General features: G+C 39.7%; 3 protein-coding genes across 3 annotated transcripts; 1 reads left to right on the plus strand and 2 right to left on the minus strand.

Annotated features, from left to right (window-relative positions):
• Nucleotides 1-437: 437 nt before the first annotated feature.
• rdh12 (retinol dehydrogenase 12) lies at nt 438-5,972 on the minus strand. The gene is made up of 7 exons (XM_085768183.1): nt 5,826-5,972; nt 5,036-5,154; nt 3,938-4,093; nt 3,732-3,836; nt 2,886-3,095; nt 2,349-2,538; nt 438-1,458 (listed from the first exon to the last, which is right to left on the minus strand). The coding sequence occupies exons 1-7, from the start codon at nt 5,897-5,899 to the stop codon at nt 1,356-1,358; spliced, it is 957 nt and encodes a 318-aa protein (XP_085624309.1). The 5' UTR covers nt 5,900-5,972; the 3' UTR covers nt 438-1,355.
• A 2,233-nt stretch (nt 5,973-8,205) lies between these two features.
• On the plus strand, nt 8,206-11,090 carry vti1b (vesicle transport through interaction with t-SNAREs 1B). Its single transcript, XM_085768185.1, has 6 exons — nt 8,206-8,466; nt 8,593-8,651; nt 9,067-9,264; nt 9,438-9,611; nt 9,843-9,904; nt 10,219-11,090. The coding sequence occupies exons 1-6, from the start codon at nt 8,370-8,372 to the stop codon at nt 10,316-10,318; spliced, it is 690 nt and encodes a 229-aa protein (XP_085624311.1). The 5' UTR covers nt 8,206-8,369; the 3' UTR covers nt 10,319-11,090.
• Nucleotides 11,091-12,014: 924 nt separating this feature from the next.
• arg2 (arginase 2) lies at nt 12,015-17,984 on the minus strand. Its single transcript, XM_085767836.1, has 8 exons — nt 17,760-17,984; nt 17,582-17,654; nt 14,493-14,667; nt 14,087-14,246; nt 13,629-13,723; nt 13,417-13,521; nt 13,150-13,286; nt 12,015-13,011 (listed from the first exon to the last, which is right to left on the minus strand). The coding sequence occupies exons 1-8, from the start codon at nt 17,871-17,873 to the stop codon at nt 12,821-12,823; spliced, it is 1,050 nt and encodes a 349-aa protein (XP_085623962.1). The 5' UTR covers nt 17,874-17,984; the 3' UTR covers nt 12,015-12,820.
• Between the last annotated feature and the right edge of the window lie 795 nt (nt 17,985-18,779).

Below are 18,779 nucleotides of genomic sequence, written 5' to 3' on the forward strand. Positions count from 1 at the left end.
CTGCTAATTTAGCTTTGCATAAAGACTGGAAATAGCAGCTTAATTAGCTCCATCCAGATGTAAGAAAATTCCTTCTGGTGAAACAATTTAATCTTTTTTGTTTAATACGGACCAGAATTCTGATGTATTACAATGAAAATGTGATTTTTTTAATTTGCTGCACCCTTTCTTTTTGGGATTAGTTAGCCTGCTACTAGCCTCGACCTATTCATCATACATCATTCATCAACCTATTTAGTATGACAGCTATACAATGGGTGCTGACCATCTTCTAATTGAACTCTTGTAGTATCATGATTAAGCATATTTCCCAAGATGTGCAAAGAATATTTTCATTTTCAGATTTTTTTTGTCAGTCACACTCTGATCAAGTTGGATCTCTTTGTTTGTAGACTCATCGATTTCTTTGGATGATGATGACAAAGTAATGATGCACCTTTTTTATAGTAATATTTCAGTTTTATTTACATCAAATGTAAACATTCAACTCTTAACATGAATTTAAGTGTAGTAAAAGGCATGTTTCACTCGTATAAAACAGAATGTAAACTCTTGGCAACCTTGTTTGTGAATGCTGAGAAGGAAACATGAGTCGGGAGGTCCTCATAAAATGCAAAACTGTAGTTCCTGCAGTTTTTTGGCAATGCAAATGGAAAAGTAATACCTCTGCATGGTTTGCAGCGACATGATTCTAACTTTGATTTGATTGAAAATAGAAAAAGAAAACTTTCTTAAAACCTCTATGTTCTACAGTTATCAGAAAATACATTTATGCGATTCAGGCGATGATCGTGGCTCAAACTGACGCTGATCTTCAACAGTTTACTAATTTTTCGAGTCGACCTGGAAACGCTGTAAGAAACCCTGCAATTGTTTAGAAATGCTGGCACGAAGGTCAAGCGAGTTCAGCTGCAAATTCTGGAGAAATCAAAACACACAGGACTGGATAAAGATGCTGGTCATTTACCCTGGCTTGACCCTTCACAGTATCCTACAGCATTACAATACATCAAGTTGCTTTTTTGCCTACACCGTAGTCACATTGTGTCACAAAAATATAGGGTCAAAAAGTCATTTGTGTTTACATCATAATACAGCTGAGTGTTTTTCTCTTTCACGGAGCTGTTGTAGCGCATCAAAATACTTGAGTTATTATAATGTAATTACTGCATCGTTTCACAAAAAAAGCAACTTCACATTATAGTACCTCTCACATAATTACCTGACTGCCTATTTGGTAAGAATCATTCAAAGTACAGAACATCAAAACCATAAAGAAACAAATGAAAGAATGATAAAAGAGAGAGGATAAGGACTCCTTAGAGAACTGAGCTAGATGATGGTTCAAAGTTAAATCAGTCCCACTCGATACCCAGAAGCTCACAGCTGACGTCCCACAGTCTCCTCGCCGTCTCCTCACTCCGTCCCTGTGGGGCTACGAAGGCAGGGGCGCAGTCACTGAAATGCAACAAGGAGGGAATGATTATTACATAATAGGCAGATGATGGTGTGAGTCATCACTGGAGGTGCGCTGGTTTCATTTCTCTTTGACCTTGTGCTTGATAACAACATTTGGCATCATATTTCATTCCATCAGTTGTGAAGGTCAGACCAGGACACAAACAAGGAACTGGTTCACATGTTTGAGCTCTTGACGATTCACACGGTTTTTTACCACAGTGGCATTGAAAGAGGAGATAAATAGCTGCACTTATCAGAACAAACTAAGTTGTATTTAACCTGACTTGATTTTAAATTCCTCCCATCAGTGGAAACGTACACTGATAAGAGTTCAAATGAGGTGCTGCAACACGCTCACTGGCTCTGTTTCCAGTCATTTTTTTTGCCATGATGGCAGGATGGAATAGTCTGGATGTTCGTTAATCCTCTAATTTAGTCCTGCATGGCTGAATTTCGCATTATCAAATACCAACATCATCATAAATCCCTCTGATACTGCTAAAAATGCTGGACTGGGAATTGGCAAGTGCACAGATCTATGCACCGATTCAACGTCTTTAAAGTTGCATAAACTACATTACATGTTGTTGTTTTAATGCACTCGTATACACAAAGTATTTTCATATCTCTAATTGTCATGCCAATTTGGACCAGACACTCATTGTTTCCAGAAGATGGATCTAATGTCTGTGCGAGCTGGATGTTTTTGTTTTATTTGTTTACAGTGAAATCTCTTGACAACTACTGGATGCATTGCTATGAAATTTGACTGCTTAACCTATAGTCTAGTGCCATCATCAGGTCAGAATTTAAACTTTATGGCTCCATATCTGTAAATCTAATGAGTATATTAGTGCTGTCATTGTGTCTCCATGCTGCCGTGTTACCTGAAGTGTTTCCCAGAGACCGAGTGCAGCTCCTCTGCTATGGCGCAGTAGATGCTGGTCTGTGCTCCTTCCCGTGGCGTTTTCACGAACATGGAGAAGACCGTCATAAATATCGTCATGAGAGTCGAGTGTCTGGTCAGGTCGGAGTTTACCGTCCCCGGGTGGACTGAGTTCACTGTCAAGTTAGTACCTGTGAGAACAACAGATCAGAATAGATACTACACAGTAGGAGACATTTTTGGTTTGTGCAGTGTTGTGTAGGATACTGTTGATCTGAGCTACCTTTTTATTAATGTTAAAAAGAGTTGTTGATGATCTGTTTGCATCATCTTGGAGAGACCTGCACATTCTCAGTCTAAATTGACATTATAAGAAAGAATCTGTTTACTACACGGCCAGCCTGTTATTGCTCTACATTTGGTTTTTATCTCGGCCTTTCTTCTTGTCTTGGCACAAAGAACCACTAATCCAGTTTGCTTTACTAGACTGTCATCTGTTCATTCTCCCATCTTTGTTTATACATGTGTGTTTGTGTACCTTTGAGTCTGCGGGCCAACTCTCTGGCAAAGAGGACATTTGCCAGTTTGCTTTGGCAGTAAGCTAATCCGCTGTTGTAGCTGCCCTGGCTGTGAAGGTCGTGGAAACGGACCCAGCCAAAGTTGTGTGCCAGAGAGGAGACCACGATGATTCGTGCCGGCGCGCTGCGTTTGAGCAGCCCGATGAGGAGCGACGTCAACAGGAAGTGACCTGCCAGAGGTGAGACACACACGCACGCTAGTGTTAACACTCAGATTGTACTGATCCTGATTTCATGTTCTTTTTTTTTTTTTCAAACTAAATTTCTTTGTCGATTGATGCCTATGTGCACTTCAAATCTACACATCTGCATCTCTGTTTTTGTTGTTAACGAAAAGAAACAGAAAATACACAGAGAGGCAAAAGTAAACAACAAAAACTAATCATAATAAATGTACTTATTTTAATTAAAATGAAAAACACAACAAAGGCATAAATCTTTGGTCCTGGTGACACTGGCTCAGTAAAGGACTATGTGACACTGTTAATTCAGAGTCAGTGATTATAGGAGCTTGTGTGATTTGAAATGTCCATCTTTTACTTGTTTCCATTCTATACATTCATATATAACCTTAATTTAATCAGATTATCTCAAGTCGGTCCTGTCTTCATAAAGTGCATCTAAATATAACCATTGATGGAGCGTATTCTTAATTCAACTCACTTTTCCTTGCATTTTATTTCTCAGTTTTGAGACTGATTACATAATTGATTTGTAGTTCTTCACAGTCTTATTGTGGAATTTGTACAGCTTGAAAAATTAATATTAAGCCTATTTGATTTTACTAAATCTCTGCGACGTCTTACCCAAGTGATTGACTCCTATGTGCATCTCAAAGCCATCGATGGTTTTTGTGTAAGGGCACATCATCACCCCTGCGTTGTTTATGAGGATATGAAGGTGGGTGACCTCTGAGGAAGAGAACGTCACAAAAAAAGAAACACAGCTGCTGTGATGTCGGTTAAATAACGACACACTCGGGATCGGTGTGGGTGTTAACTGTGCGTTTTACCTCTCAAGAATTTCTGCGCGAAGGCACGTATGGAGCAGGTGTCTGCCAAATCGAGCTCTCGAACCTCCACGTCTGCTTTGGGGTACACGGCTCGTATACTGGCCGCAGCCTCCTCGCCTTTTTCCGTATCTCGACACGCAATAATCACCCGAGCCCCTGTCATGTGAATGAGATAATAATAAACTAAGATATGAACAAAACAGAGAAGAGAATAGAGGGAACTTCCTTTGGCTCCTGGTGTGTGGGAGGGGTTATAGCACACAGCGCTCTCTGTGAAGACTTTGGTAGAACTTCACTTTTATCAAGTTTACATAGGATGTTATGCCATGTTATAAAAAGCTCAACTGTCTTTTTAATTATACAAAGACTTCAGAGGCCCAGAGATCAGTCAGTCGTTCAGTAAATTCAGGAAACCTCAGGGCAGTGTGGAGGATGAAGAGTGGTCACACCTTCTTAGTGCGGTTTCTTTGTCCTTTCATTTATTCATGTTGTCTTCACCAGGGAGTCACTCACTAACAAAACTATAAAAAACATGGTTTTGCATGTACTTTAGAGGGTAGGAAAAAGCAGTAAAAGTTGCATTATTCTAAATATAAAATTGAACGTACTGTAACACTACGCTTTTAGTAGATCTGTTATTTTAATTAATGTTCTATTGAAACAAAAGAATTGTTGGAAGACCAAAAGAATTGTTTTTAAATAATTAAATCTATTTTTATTCCATGGTGAAAGAGAAGATAATGTTGATTACCACTGTGTATGCATTTGCTATAACATGAAGATGGATCCCTAACAGTTGACATGACATTAGCTGATTATAAATGTATTATTGGCATCTGCAGATATTAAAATTTCTGCAGATAGAGTTTACAGTCTATGAGATAGAGTGACGTGACTGTACAATCAGCCAAATTATCAGAACATTGGATACTGGCAAAATCCAATATCAAGCATCCCTCATTCCTATTAATGTCATGATGTTAATCTTCCTGTCAGAGCCCATGTAACACACCACAGTTGTGCCCAGTTGTTTCCCCCTCTCCTGTGGTTGTGAAGTTCTTCTGCTGAACTATGTCTGAGGGTGAAACAAAGAGTCACCTCTGATGGCCAGGTCCCGTGCAGTCTCCTTCCCAATCCCTGTGTTGGCTCCAGTGATGAGGACTGTCTTCCCATCCAGACGAGCTGTGGACATGCACACTCCTCCTGCTGCATATTTTCTGCTGACACACAACTACTACTAATTAATACTGAAATGCATTGTATGTGTTGTGTAGCCTATTGTACCAAGCAGCTCAGTGTGATTGAGTAATAGCTGCTGCTCCTACAGTCACTATAAACTCTGCCCTGGTTTAGATTGGGACATATGGACACGTGGCTTAATTATTCATAGAGAAACTTGGATAATGAACACTTCTGAACGTCGAGTCATACGACCCACGCCACTGAGCAGGGACGTCCCACAACCAATAGCTCTGTTAGAGTAATGCATACAAATATAACTCCTCCCACGCTCGTGCTCCTGATAGGCCCCAGCAGCTCAGTTGGAGGACACCCGCTTCATCCCTGTGCAAAAACTCCCACCGCTCCATCGCTCTGTTGTATTGATTTTCTGCACAGAAAATCAATCAACGTCGTGCAAAAATAATTTCTGATTAAAAATAGACAACTCAACAATGAGGACCAGCTGGGTTACGTGCGTAATACACAATGCTTTCATCACGTAAACGCCCCTCATTGCAATAATTACATCAGTGCACATCTACTGCCCTGTCAACCAAGTAACAACCGTATCAACCCGTGATGTGTGTGTGTATCTGTGTGTATGTGTGAGTGTGTGTGTATCTCTGGTTTTATGTGAAAATGGATGTGTGTATCAGTTGTTGCTTACCGTATATGTGGCGCAAATGCAATCACCAGTAGCGACACCACTCCGAGGCCCGCGATAATTAATAAAAGCCACATTGTGCAGCGTATTTGCACCTTTCTGTCTCCTCCGGTAGGATGCTACTGCTCTGTGGGCTGAACAGCTGATGTCAACGCTGAACGGGGTGCAGAGCGTAGCGGGGGTGACGGACGCACCTCGAACGGAATCATGGGATTGTAGTTTTTTTTGTAGGGTGAATTCAGGTATATTGGGACAATTTTTGTAAATTCATTTTCTGAGCCATTTTTTGTCATCAAGATTAATAAATAACCCAACAAATGAGATATGTCTGGATTCCTCTAGGTGTCTGCATTCTTTGTGTGAAACAATTATGTGCTAAAATTCTTTTGTGAGAGCACAGCACTCTATTTTAAAGGTTTTGACACAAAACTATTTTTTCGCAACTTGTTTGGTAAATTGGGACAGTAGGTTTGGTAATTTGGGACACAGGCTTGTGCAATGGGATATTGCATGGAGCTGCAATTACATTAAAAAAGACATGAATAGATTGCTCATTTATGTATATTAGGCCTATAGCCTATTATTTTTATGTTGTGTATTGTTTATAATCTCGTGATTTGTAACCAAATATACAAATTATTTCAACAAACAGCAGATTTAATAGCCTAAAACATATTGTGAGCAGACTACTGACCTCAGGAGAAGCAAGCATGTTTTTAAAAATACATTTATTTTTATATTTTGTTAAATATAAATATATAAAATAAAGATAACTCATGACATAAGTGAGTAAGAGATAAAACAATCTGACCTATTTTTGAACATCACTTCACATATTCCACATTAACCGCTAATTTGATATTCTGAAATGTACAAAGGTACTTGTTTTCCCTATAAGTGTAAGAATTTCTCACTTTTAAGCATGTAAGATATGACTACACTATTGAAATATTTCAATATAAACCCAGAAACACTGTCCCAAATAACCTGAACATGCTGTCCCAAATTACCATACCACTACTGGTAATTTGGGACAGCAAGAAAATGTCCAAATTAAGAAAATGTAAACATCCTCACAAACCAATGTTTGTTTATTTTAGTGCACCATTGCATTGCACATCTTAATATAACTTTAATACCTACAGTAAATTAGTCATACAAATGTAATAGCCTTATATTAAATTCCAACAAAAGCACATGCCGTTTTGCTTACCTCCTGATATTTGGGGTCAGCGTCCTGTTTGATGCTGACCCCACCCCCCTGTGTGATGTCACCTAAAATATTTAATGTGACTTTTAATGTAGACATCCAAAGGAATGTATCAGCACCTTTAACTTTGCCATAGACCATTCAAGGCAAGTGGAAGCATTGTTTTTCCTTATCTGTCCCAAATTACCTGATGTCCCAATATACCTGAATTCACCCTACAATATAACCGGGAAACTGGTGTTTAACATTTTGCTGTATGATTATGATTACATCATCTATTTATGTTATTTATTTTCTCTTTTTTTCCCCAAAAAATATTTTTATTGAGATTTTCCAACAGAATAACATAATGGTATCTCACAGTGTGGAAAAAAGACAATTACAACAGTATGTCTTTATGTTGATATTTCTTTACTTAGTTATTGAACGCATTTTTGTTTTGTTTTAGCAAGAACAGAGAAAAGTTACAAGTGTAGGATATGAAAATACAGTTTGATCAGAAACAAGTGATAAAAGACACAGACAAATAATAATATAATAATAATTTAGTAATGAATGAAAAAAGAAATGAAAACAAATAATGAATCAGGCCTTATCTCAAATTTACTTGTAAACTGTCACTAAAGAGAATTTAAATTTTTTGGACATTCATAATCAAGAAATGTACTTGTACTTTCACTGGGACTATATTTAAGTAATTGAATTACCTTAAAACTGATTGACATAAATAATCTCTAATAATTTTGTTTCTCAAGAAGCTTTATTTGGTGCATGCCATGCAGTCTATGGCAACAATAGACAAAACACAGAAGGAAAACAAATGCATGAATAACAAAACATAAATGGATGAAATAAATAACAGAAAGTAGTTGTTTTTGTAACTGATGATGAAAAGAAATAGACTTGATAATATGTATCACTACATGAATCGTCTTCCTAATAAATCAGTTTCAGAACTTCATTTCCCAGAAGGCATCAGTGAAAGCTCCGTATAGCGCCTGAACAAAATGATCAACGGGTGGTTTTTACGTAGTTTTCACATAGGTTTGTCACTATTTTAGTAAGCTCTTTAAAGTCAAATTTGCCGTAATATAAGAGTAATTTGAAAATAATAATAATTAGTGTATCAAACTATAATTGCATTTAATTTTTGGTCTGGCGTTGAAGCTTCTCGGTCACGAGGCCCATCATGCGGAAGAGTCGCGGGGATCTGATTAACATCAAAGCAAAACCTCTGGATTCGTTTCCTGTTTTGTTTTTGTCTTTAACTAGCGGATTATTTTTCAGCACAAAACGAAGCTGTTTCTTTATAAAAGGCAGCAGAGAGTTTATTCAAGATGTCGTCGGAGGAATTCGAGAAAATGCACGAAATGTACCAATCTCTGTACGAAGAGCTCAAGCTAATCCCAGAGAGAGTCCTGAAAAGCCACGGAGGTAAACAGTCTGTTAATGTTGTTTTACAGCATCATGTCAACGTTTGTTAACAAACTAATCGACAAAAACAAACTCTTCAGAAACGTGTTATGTGATGTGAAGGTGACATTTGTGTTGCATCCACAGAGGAGAGGAAGCGGCTGGTGAGGACCTTCGATGAGAGGCAGGGGGAGGCTGAGGAAGTGGTGAGCTGCTCTCTGTTGGCTGATACCTCATATTTTATACTCACTTAGTACTTTTATCTTGTGTTAAATTGACCCACTTTTTGTACAGGGTACTGATAAAACATTGGTCAGAGTTGATGCACCTATTTCACATTTTATACTGTTGTCTGTGGTCTTTTCAGGTCTTATTACTTCATCACAACAACTACCTTGTAACTTTAAAGAAAGGTCCCACAATACTAAAGTTTCTTACTATTATATTCCAAAAATCCATTAAACACTCATCTGAATGCTTCTGCACTCTCAGTTTCTCAGTCTTTTGTGGCATCTCAGTGCTTCTTTTAACCCTGACTATAATATCAGGTAATCCAGTGATTGTTTTGGTAGTGCATTATGAATGGTAATAGATAGATGGCTCCTTTTTTTTCTCCTCCAGTTACAAGGGATGGAGGACGAGCTGCGCGTTGCCCCTCCCTCCTATCGAAATGCCATGAGCACAAAGCTGCGCCTGTATCGCAGGGATCTGGGTAAACTTCAGAGGGACATGAAAAACTCTGCTCCAGGTTTTGGCTCCTCCTCTCAGCCAGCGGGAGGAAGTCATCACAGCATCTATTCATCACAAAATCAGCAAAGTGTGAGTGGATGCCTGTGGTTTTATAATTATTGTTTGAACACCTTAATTATGGGTTATGTCCACTGTGTTTCTAGTGACTTCACTTTTCTTCATTGCTATATCCCCTCCTTTTTTTTTCTATTGTCACAATTATCATCATCTGACCTGATTGCCTTTGTCATTTTTGTGTGCAGACACACCTTCAGTCCCAGAGAGCCTTGCTTCTCCAGGGCACAGATTCTCTGAACAATGCCAGCCAGAGTATTGAACGAAGCCAACGTCTCGCTGCAGAGACGGACCAGATCGGTACTGACATCATAGAGGAGCTGGGAGAGCAGCGCGAACAGCTGGACCGCACCAGAAACAGAGTGAGCTGTCAATCTTTATATGGGATGATGAGAGCATGGTGCCCTGTTATGGTCATCTAATTCAAGGGATTGTCATATATTACATGGTCAGGGAAGAGTTTGGTGATTTACTTAGTTTCCTTATTATGAGACTAAATACCATGATGGCATGTTAAGTGCTATGCTAGTACTGGATGAATGTAATAGACCATGGTTTTTGTTATATCTCTGCTTTCTGTGATTATTGTGCAGTTGGTGAACACTGGAGAGAACCTCAGTCGAAGTCGAAAAATCCTTCGTGCCATGTCACGGCGGTAAGTGCCACCCTGAGGAGATTATGAGATTATTTTTTGTTCTTGTTAATAATTTATGTTTCTTGAATCTGATGCATCTTATGTCCCATATGCCCACATTACACAAACGTATTGTGCTCTTCTGTACACGAACAAGGCAAAACAGAACATATTGATCACACTTGCACATGGATTTACCGTAATGCTTAATTGTTGTTAATTATTTGCTTTGTTCCAATCCAGATTTTAAATCCAGAGAACTAGTTTTCTTTTGTTATTTTTTACTTCTTGTAATTAAAATCCTTGTAACTCTGCCTTTTGCATTTGTTTTATAGGCTGATGACGAACAAGTTGCTCTTAGGTGTCATCATTTTAATGGAGCTGGCCATCCTGGGTGCTGTAGTTTACTTGAAGTTCTTCCGGCACTCATCCTGAGCTCTGGATCCAGCACCACCGGGATCATCTACATCTGTCTCCATTGACTATTCAGTAGCAATAATGCTGTTCTGCTGTATTCAGCCAAATGTTTCTGTGAGTGAAAACAAGGACAATGAAATGATTCAGTCTTAAAGTGAACCGTTACTGAGAGACAGTTCTGTCCACGGGCGGAGGAGGAAGCTCATTTTGACAAGAATAACGTATTGTTGGACTTGTTAATGGACCGAAACCACAGTCGCTGCATGGACAAACTGTGAATTGAGTTTTGCACCCTTTGCTCTGACTGTTACTGCCAGTGACGAGGATTTCCTGAACTTGTGTGCTGGCTGCTACAGATCCCAGAGGTGATTCTCTGGTGCTTAGTCAAATCAGAGATCGATCTACTTACCCTCCACATGTGAAGACTGTGAATTGATACTGACAGAGGCACCTCAGATCTGAGAGGTTCATAAATCCTCAGAGTGAGTTACACAACTGTTAGTATTCAACACAACTCTTTCGCTGATTGTCTTTATAAACCAACAGTATGAGATGAAATGGCACCAGCTATCTATTTTTGTTGTTTGTCTTCAAGCACAGTATAATTTTTCCAATTCCGAGTACTGAGACCTGAGGAAGTGAGAGGTAACTCGTACAATACAGATGCAATGTTCTTAACAGTTAAATATGTTGTCTAATCTCTGTATGATACAAAAATCACTGTTTGAAATAGGCTTCAGTGTTGTTTATTTGACAGTCTACACATAATTAAAGCTAATCTTTAACCTCAGTTTGCTTTGTGATATTTCCCAGGAAGGCAGCCAAACATGCCGACGTTAAAAACAAACACTATGGAGCTAAATTACCTACAGGCTACATCCTCAGGCTACGGCATGTTAGTGCTGGGTAAATGGCACCTGTTACTAAGGAATTAATCAGTGATATGTTCCTGAAGTGGCACAGCTGTCCCAATGTTTTTCTTCCGCAACGATAGCATGCCTTTCTAGAGTGATGCCAAGTACAACAACATGTGTGGTGTTAGGATAGAAGATCTTTTTTCTTTTTTTTTTAAGTGAGATATATTTTCATATCCCCTTTAAAAAAAAAAAAAACTAAAAGAAAAATGTTATTCTGTTCTAAATCTGTGGGCACAGAGTGCAATATAATGGTTGTATAACTTCATGTTTATTATATAATATATTATTAATACAACTAATCATTATATAACCGTGTTATCAGCATAATAACAGTTCATTTTAAAGTCCAAATATTGGCCTAGAGGCACTGGCATCATTTTTCAGCCATGCTGGCAGCTTGGCTCTGTGGATAGCTCTGTTGGTCAGTGTTGGATGATGATGGACTGATGTGTGCAACGTTAAGAGCATTTAAAGACATTTTTAGGGTCTCAATAGCAAGTTACACTGAATGAGCAAAACAATGTAGTGTCATCAGTGTTAAGAAGTACATGTCGGTTCAGGTATGATACTATGTATAAGAACTTTGAGTGGATATTTCTAGGTTTGAGTCTATATACTATATTGCTACTTGGATTCATCTTCTAAGCTAATAAGTTAGAGCCTCCCATTGAATAATTACTGCATAGATGATTATGTTTCAGCTGGCAATCACTTATCTAACCCTAACTGATGCAGTCTCATTTCTTAAACAACTGTGTCGGAAGACACATCAAATAAGAGGCAAGTACACACTGACAAAAAATGAAAACACATTTATGGAAGACCAAAATATAAACTCTGTTACAAGGACAAGTCATTCAGTGGCCACATCAAGTCAAATATCAACCAGGCATTAGATCAATTCAAGCTTAATTAAGCAAATAATTGTTTTTTTTCCCAGCATTTTGTGAACAAACCTGGATATTACAGTTTTCAAGCCAATTAATACTGATGCAGTCAGTAAATAGTTGTACATGCAGTAATCCTTGTACATGTACTAGTAGGTTCATACAAAAGTAAACTCTAAAGAAAATACAGTAACCACACCTGGTCCAAAAGTGCAAACACATCATTACTAGTTTTTACCAACTGGCACAGCCACAAAACGGTTTTCAGAGTCGTTCGACATCAAACTATGTCACACTTGGTTTATCATACCTCTGAGGCAGGTTCTTTCTCTTGCAAACCAACCACATAATAATTATGTGGCAGCTGTGTCATCTAACACTTGACTTATTACTATTATTTGTACATAAAGGAGCAAAATAAGTTAGTGTTGCTGTTAAAACAGTGGTAATCCCATTATTACATGTAGTAGTTTCTAAGGCTTTTCTCTCTTATCAATGGGATTTTTTCGTCCACAGTAAAGTAAAGCCTCCTCACAGGTTTTTTTTAAAATCAAGACCATTTTCATGGTTTAAACATTACACTAAACAGCAAAGAGATGGGAACAAAAAGTTCAAAACTTGAGCTACTATAAGATTCAGTCTGTGCAGTCTTGTATTGAAAATTGCGGAATGCTGAGGGATGATGTTGAAACAGTTCATAGCTTTGCATTTCGCTCTCAGATGCGGAGCTGCTCTGTGTCTTCCTTCACAGACGGGATCTCGTCGTTGGATGTGTGAGCCCCTTCTCTCGTCTGTCCAAGAGACGAGGCAATGACGTCAACCGCTAGAGAGGCCGTGGCCTCAATGGCTTCTGGGTTGGCCCCCAGCACGGGGTTCACTTCTACCAGGTCCATGGCTGACAGCAGGCCTGCACAGCAACACATACACAAGGTAAGATACTAAAATCTAACAACACGCCTTTTTAAGGACAGAATCTCAGTTAAAATAAGTTATGTGTTAACATAGTATGATGCTAATGCAACTATACATTTGTTGTCATTCGTACCTGTGTTGTGTATTTCCTCTGTGATGTAGATTCCCTCCCTGTAGGTCAAACCTCCATTCACTGGTGTTCCTGTGGCGGGGGCCAGAGATGGGTCGAAGGCGTCGATGTCAAAGCTCAAGTGGATCGGTCGCTGTTTTCTGTTCAAGAAGGTGATAAAGTTAAAATTCAGTTCACTTCAGACATGGGTGATCATTTGGCTTTATCAGTTGAACAGATGGCTGACTTTTCCTTAATGATGAGTATACTAAACCTAAACTAAAGACATACCTTGACAAAAGATGGTCAAAAGTGACCTCCATGACCCTTTGGATGCCGAGTCTGTCAATATCCCTCATGGTGAAGTACTGGATACCCAGGTTCTTCAGGATTTGGCTGCAATGAACAATAATAACATACATTATCTCTGTGCTTACATGAAGAGATTAGGAAAATGACCTTTGCATCAGAAACATACAGTAAAAGTGCTAGTATCTACTTACTGCTCTCCGGGGTCAACATCCCGCAGACCGATGTACACCAGGTCCCTCGCAGTGAGGAATGGCTTTGTCCAGGAGAATCCTGGGATATCTGGCATCTGGGGTAGACAGACACAATGAAATATGTAATTTGTATAAATGCGGGGATGGAAAAAAAACAAATACCAAAAGGAGATAATATGACTTAGGTTTAAAGTTCGCCCATATTTTACACCATTTTTTACTACCAGGAAAGCCTGATTTTAAATGCTCTATGACTGAAACTGATTTTTTCCTTTTCATAGTCAAATATATGCTTAATGCACATGGATGGACAAGTGCAACAGCTAACAGTGCACAGGCTGCTCAGCTAGAAGCTTGAGTCATTCAGAGTGTTAAGGATGCTTCACTGGTAGGTGCATGTTGTGCTAATGCATTCACACTCTTTATTTGATTTAATGAGGCCTTATATCTCTCCTCACCTTGTTTTGCAGCTCTTTGAGCATGAACGCCACAGGCTGGCCGTGGAGGTTTCCTGATGGAGAAGTCATGGGCGTGTTCACATCTGCATGAGCATCGACCCAGATGAGACACAGGTCGGGACACTGCCGGGCATGGCCACTCACTGATCCGATAGCAAGGCTGTAAAAGCACAGGGTGGTCTTTCAAATATCTGGTGTTTCAGAGACTGGCTTGCAGGGGGAGTCATGGCATTAACATATGGTACACTGATATCCAGTAGACTTGTAATAGTAGATGTACGGCATGATTTCTAGCTCTTGACATACAGTACATGCAGTCCCCTATAGAATCCCTTAACACGTTCACAAGAGCGTGACAACAAAGTCTTTAAAGGACAGAAATACGTATATAGATAAGGGTTTTTACCTGTGATCACCTCCAAGCATGACGAGGGTGTGTCCTGCACCGACAGCTCTGCTTACTGCGCCGGACAGCATCTTATTCGCTGCGCCCACATTGCGAGGAAACTTCACATCCATGTATGGTTCGTCGTTCTCCAGATGGCGAAAGTTGAGGTCGCCAAAGTCGTGGACAGAGTAATCTGAGGAACCAAAAACAGGCGGCCATTAGATGAAGACAGTCGTGCAGGGTCACCCTTTTGGTGTTGTTTACAGTGACTCAGCAGGGGTTCACTGTTACAGCCCAGGCCACTGTTTATGGACACTCACTGTTGCATCATAGTGACCTGTAAGCAAATCTCTTCTTTACAATCCCCAACAGCCCTAATGGCTGTTATGAGGAAAAATGTTTGTGTTCTCTACTTTTTATAACATGACTTAACACATAAACGTCTGACCCTGCAGTCTGTAGACGCTGAGTCATTCAATGCCAGTGGAAGATTAGTGATGAAGCACTTTCCACTCGTTTGTCACCCCAGCTCGGGTTTCACTCGGTGGCGGTCACCCTATGCTCGGCGGCTGCAGCAGTTAAAGACCAAAAAATTTCCACTTAGTTTGGGACGCAGACTTTGAAGTAAACAAGTGATGTGATCCGCCATATTGGGGCTTCATCTGGCAATGTGAGACTTGATGGCAGTGTAGTGTTACTCTGCTGATCTAAGGGGAACCAATGTGGTTCATTGCCATTCGTAGAGAGGACAGGAATAGCCCTTGTCTTATTGCAATCATGAGCATCTATTGCAGGACAATTCAAAAAGTCTGTTATAGCCAGGACAAGCTGCAAGTTTACTGCAAAATTCACCTCTATTGCTGCAAAATGCACTAATTATTTTTTTTACTGTAGCTGAATTTAGATGATTATATAACTCATTATTGCTGCATTATTACTGAGACAGTTTGTACAAAGTGACACTAACCCCTGAGAGTGTAAAGACTTTAAGATGACAGTACTTGGTCCAGTTTGGGTTTGGTTTCAGGTGTTGAGCTCAGTTACTGACATAGCAGCTATCGTATATCTTTTTTCACTGATGCCAATTTTACATCGGGACACCTGCAGAAAGACTCCTCACCGAGTCAGCGTCTCCAACTTCAGTAGACTTTGGTAATTTCTTCAACCTCATATCTTAAACTTCAATGGTTTTCTAAAAAGAATATTTAATATTAAACTTTACATCTGCAGGATACAATAATGTTTTTGTTTTTGTTTTTTTACCGGAAAATACAGGGATTCTATTTCCTTGTGGACTCCTTTTAATAAAAGAGGTTGGGAAAAAAATCATATCTTAATCATAAAAACAAGTAAAAAGTATATTTGGTTTTCCCATCTAACATAATTATAAATGATTAATTATGAACAATAGACATTTGTCTTATTTCTTTATTGTATTCTAGACCAAGTTTAAACAGATTAAACTAACTGTATCTATATTTTAACATTTTAGATGTTGTTTTCTTCTACTGCCATACGTCTGTATGCGCCATTGGGTACGTGTCAGCTTTAGAAACCAAAATAATGATGTCTCGACTCTGGAATGTGTGATGTGTTCGCTGCCTCTGTTGCACAACAGCTGATGTTTACAGCTGATAAACAGATGCCAGTGGTCTGGATGACCTGGCTAGTAATACTTGATCTCTCTGGTCAATACAGCTGGCCCCAACACAGGCACTGACCAGTGACCAGTACTAATGTCCTCACATACCACCTAAGCACCTTTATCCTCTATTGTTTGAACGCATACATAATTTATCACCATCAGTGCCTGACAGTTCTGTGGACCTTGTTGAGTTTGTGATATTAGTCTTATACTTAGCGCAGGGTGATATTCTCTATAGTGTGTGTATTTATAGCAACATTATCATATACTTGCTGGCCTCCTATTAACATTCTGTAGTCAACAGACACCCTTGGCACAACACTTACAATGTGCCATTGCATTTATAGAGACCTGCTCATAGCCTCCAGTATTTTTCTTTTCTCTGGACCAAGGAAACTGTTTTATATGTTAGTCCTGCCTGTAGTAAACCAGTAGGTTGTTAATTGTTTTTATTGTTCAATAGGATTAGCCTAATTGTTGATCAATTACTATGGTTGAATGTATGATTTTTTATATCTGCTATATGGCACTGTATTAAGGTACAGTGTCCTTGGTAGGAGTAGGACTTATCTGAGTCTAGATTAAGTAGCCTGGGCCGACGACTACATAGTGGCCTTATCATACTAAGAGGTAGCCTATATTTAAATGTCCTACAGCTCACTATTCTTACATAACTCCTGCAGGGACTCTTGGTGGTGGCCTATGCTGTGCTACTGTGGGTTGGTCTAGTTGCAAGGACAATACAAGCCCAGCTGAGCTGGGTGTCGTCTTTCCTTTGGGGTACAAAGCGGGCTTCAAAGCTGCAGGATAATGGAGGCCTTTCCATTCAGAGATCACACGGAGAGTTTTACAGTGCGGGTGACTCAGGCCGCAGTGACGACACAGTGGAAATAAATCAGCCATCCTCTTCCTGCACCCTTCCGAGCATGTGCTGGGGAGATGACTAAACGAGACATGTGGCAAGACGAAAGAAAGAGCCCGGTGCAGATCGAGTTACCACCAGTGTCCTCTAATGAGATTGTTTCACTTTGTAACCCTGTGGGTACTTTGTGATATTCCTGCCCATGTATGGCATCGTTTTAGCGGCTGTTTCCGCATCTTCACGTGTCGACATGATTTTACATAATGTCTCGGTTTTCACGTAGCCTATTGCGTCTACTGTGGACTTTGCTTCTAACACGGAACAAAAAAACTAAAGACGATTAAGCCCATTTTAATAAGCCTATCTAATGGCATGTAGGCTAGCTACAGTATGAGACAGTCACTTTGTTGTCTGAGGCATGTGAGCTGGAATAACCTCTCCTTGTCTGCCTGTCGGATGTTTTTACTGTCTGTGATGTAACGATCTGGCTGAAAACCGGGGGTGGGAGTTAAATCCTTTAAGTTAAGGCAGGTTACACCCATTCACGGTTACATAACGAGGCGGCGGCACCGGATGCTCCATTATTATCCCCGCACCTACCTAAACCGGAGAGCCTCTCCATGAGCCCCGCATCTCTGATGACTTTAGGACCATGCTCCACACCTCTCCTTTTCTGTTAGAGAAACCAACAAAAATGAGTTAGGGGAATGTTAAAATGTGTTGGTTTATTAAACTGAGATTTACACAATTAAAGTAATTAAAATGAATGTTTTCTTACCTGTCCTCTTGAAAACGGAGCGCCGAGAACAGCCACAGATTGTGATCTGCTTTGTTGGCAGGTGTGGCTGAGATTAGTTGTGAGAAGACGGAACAGAGGTCCTCTCAAAGCCATGGTTCTTTGTAAGTGATCAAGAAAGAGCCCAGTCAAAAAATCAAAACCGGCTTCAGACAGCGACCAGAGAGGCTGATGAAAGCGACCGGAGATGTTGCTCCAGTGGATGCTGCCGCGCTGCTGCAAGGGGCCAGTCTTATGGCTTCTCAAGCTGATTAATATTCATGAGCTGGTGCGCGTTAAGGCCGAGATCAATGGCGCAGATTATCACATTCTAATTTATTCAAACAAAAAAAGTTTTTTAAGAGCATTTTAAAAATGATAAGCTAGTTCAAGCGATTAAAACGAGTTATAAACATTTATTACAAACTGTACGTGCTGTCCCATATATAGCGTCTGACGTCAAGATGAATGACACACCTTCGGGCTAGCCAATGGGAGACCGCGAAATGCGTGGGTTCGTTCTGTGGGCGGGGCCTGCGCCCTGATGTAGGCCAGGCAAAAGCTTTTTTGAAATGTTTGTTGTGAAGTGCTTTACTGCAGTCTCATCTAGGTGGAAATTTCCACAGACGCAGCCAAGCGGGGTCTGATGGGCTTGTTTACATTGTGAGGTTTGTGTGCCCACCGAGCTCCGGCCAAAACATATCGGATATCAGGTCAAGAGGAAAACACATCTTTCCACTTATTATCTAGGTTACAGAGACAGGTGGGAACTTTTATGCTTTGCTGTCAAGTGTGACTCAAGACTCAAGAAAAAAGTTCCTAATCACTGGTTTATAAGAAAAACTTTACATTCCAAATCTTATTTGTAAAAGTCATGCGAAAAATGTATTTAAAGAGTATTTTAAATTCTATAAAGCCTGATTGTTATTAGTGAGTAGCATACGATTTTATTTTTATTTTCTCCATATAAATATACAGCTTCTTAAAATCTTTATGCCCTGGTGTGTTTTTTTTTTTTTTTTG

This window comes from Trachurus japonicus, chromosome 22, assembly GCF_045865225.1.
Source record: "Trachurus japonicus isolate A0001 chromosome 22, Traja_1.0".
NCBI classification, from domain to species: Eukaryota; Metazoa; Chordata; class Actinopteri; order Carangiformes; family Carangidae; genus Trachurus; species Trachurus japonicus.

What these genes read in the sequence shown, in the direction of transcription:
- rdh12 (XM_085768183.1), bottom strand. Translation starts at nt 5,899, where the DNA reads ATGTGGCTTTTATTAATTATCGCGGGCCTCGGAGTGGTGTCGCTACTG. An exon ending in ACGGGACCTGGCCATCAGAG is followed by an intron (nt 4,094 to 5,035) that starts GTGACTCTTTGT and finishes TTCACATGACAG; the next exon opens with GGGCTCGGGTGATTATTGCG. An exon ending in CATAGGAGTCAATCACTTGG is followed by an intron (nt 3,096 to 3,731) that starts GTAAGACGTCGC and finishes CACCTCTGGCAG; the next exon opens with GTCACTTCCTGTTGACGTCG.
- vti1b (XM_085768185.1), top strand. Translation starts at nt 8,370, where the DNA reads ATGTCGTCGGAGGAATTCGAGAAAATGCACGAAATGTACCAATCTCTG. An exon ending in AGGGGGAGGCTGAGGAAGTG is followed by an intron (nt 8,652 to 9,066) that starts GTGAGCTGCTCT and finishes TTTCTCCTCCAG; the next exon opens with TTACAAGGGATGGAGGACGA. An exon ending in TGGACCGCACCAGAAACAGA is followed by an intron (nt 9,612 to 9,842) that starts GTGAGCTGTCAA and finishes ATTATTGTGCAG; the next exon opens with TTGGTGAACACTGGAGAGAA.
- arg2 (XM_085767836.1), bottom strand. Translation starts at nt 17,873, where the DNA reads ATGGCTTTGAGAGGACCTCTGTTCCGTCTTCTCACAACTAATCTCAGC. An exon ending in TTTGACCATCTTTTGTCAAG is followed by an intron (nt 13,287 to 13,416) that starts GTATGTCTTTAG and finishes CTTCTTGAACAG; the next exon opens with AAAACAGCGACCGATCCACT. An exon ending in AGAGGAAATACACAACACAG is followed by an intron (nt 13,012 to 13,149) that starts GTACGAATGACA and finishes GTTGCTGTGCAG; the next exon opens with GCCTGCTGTCAGCCATGGAC.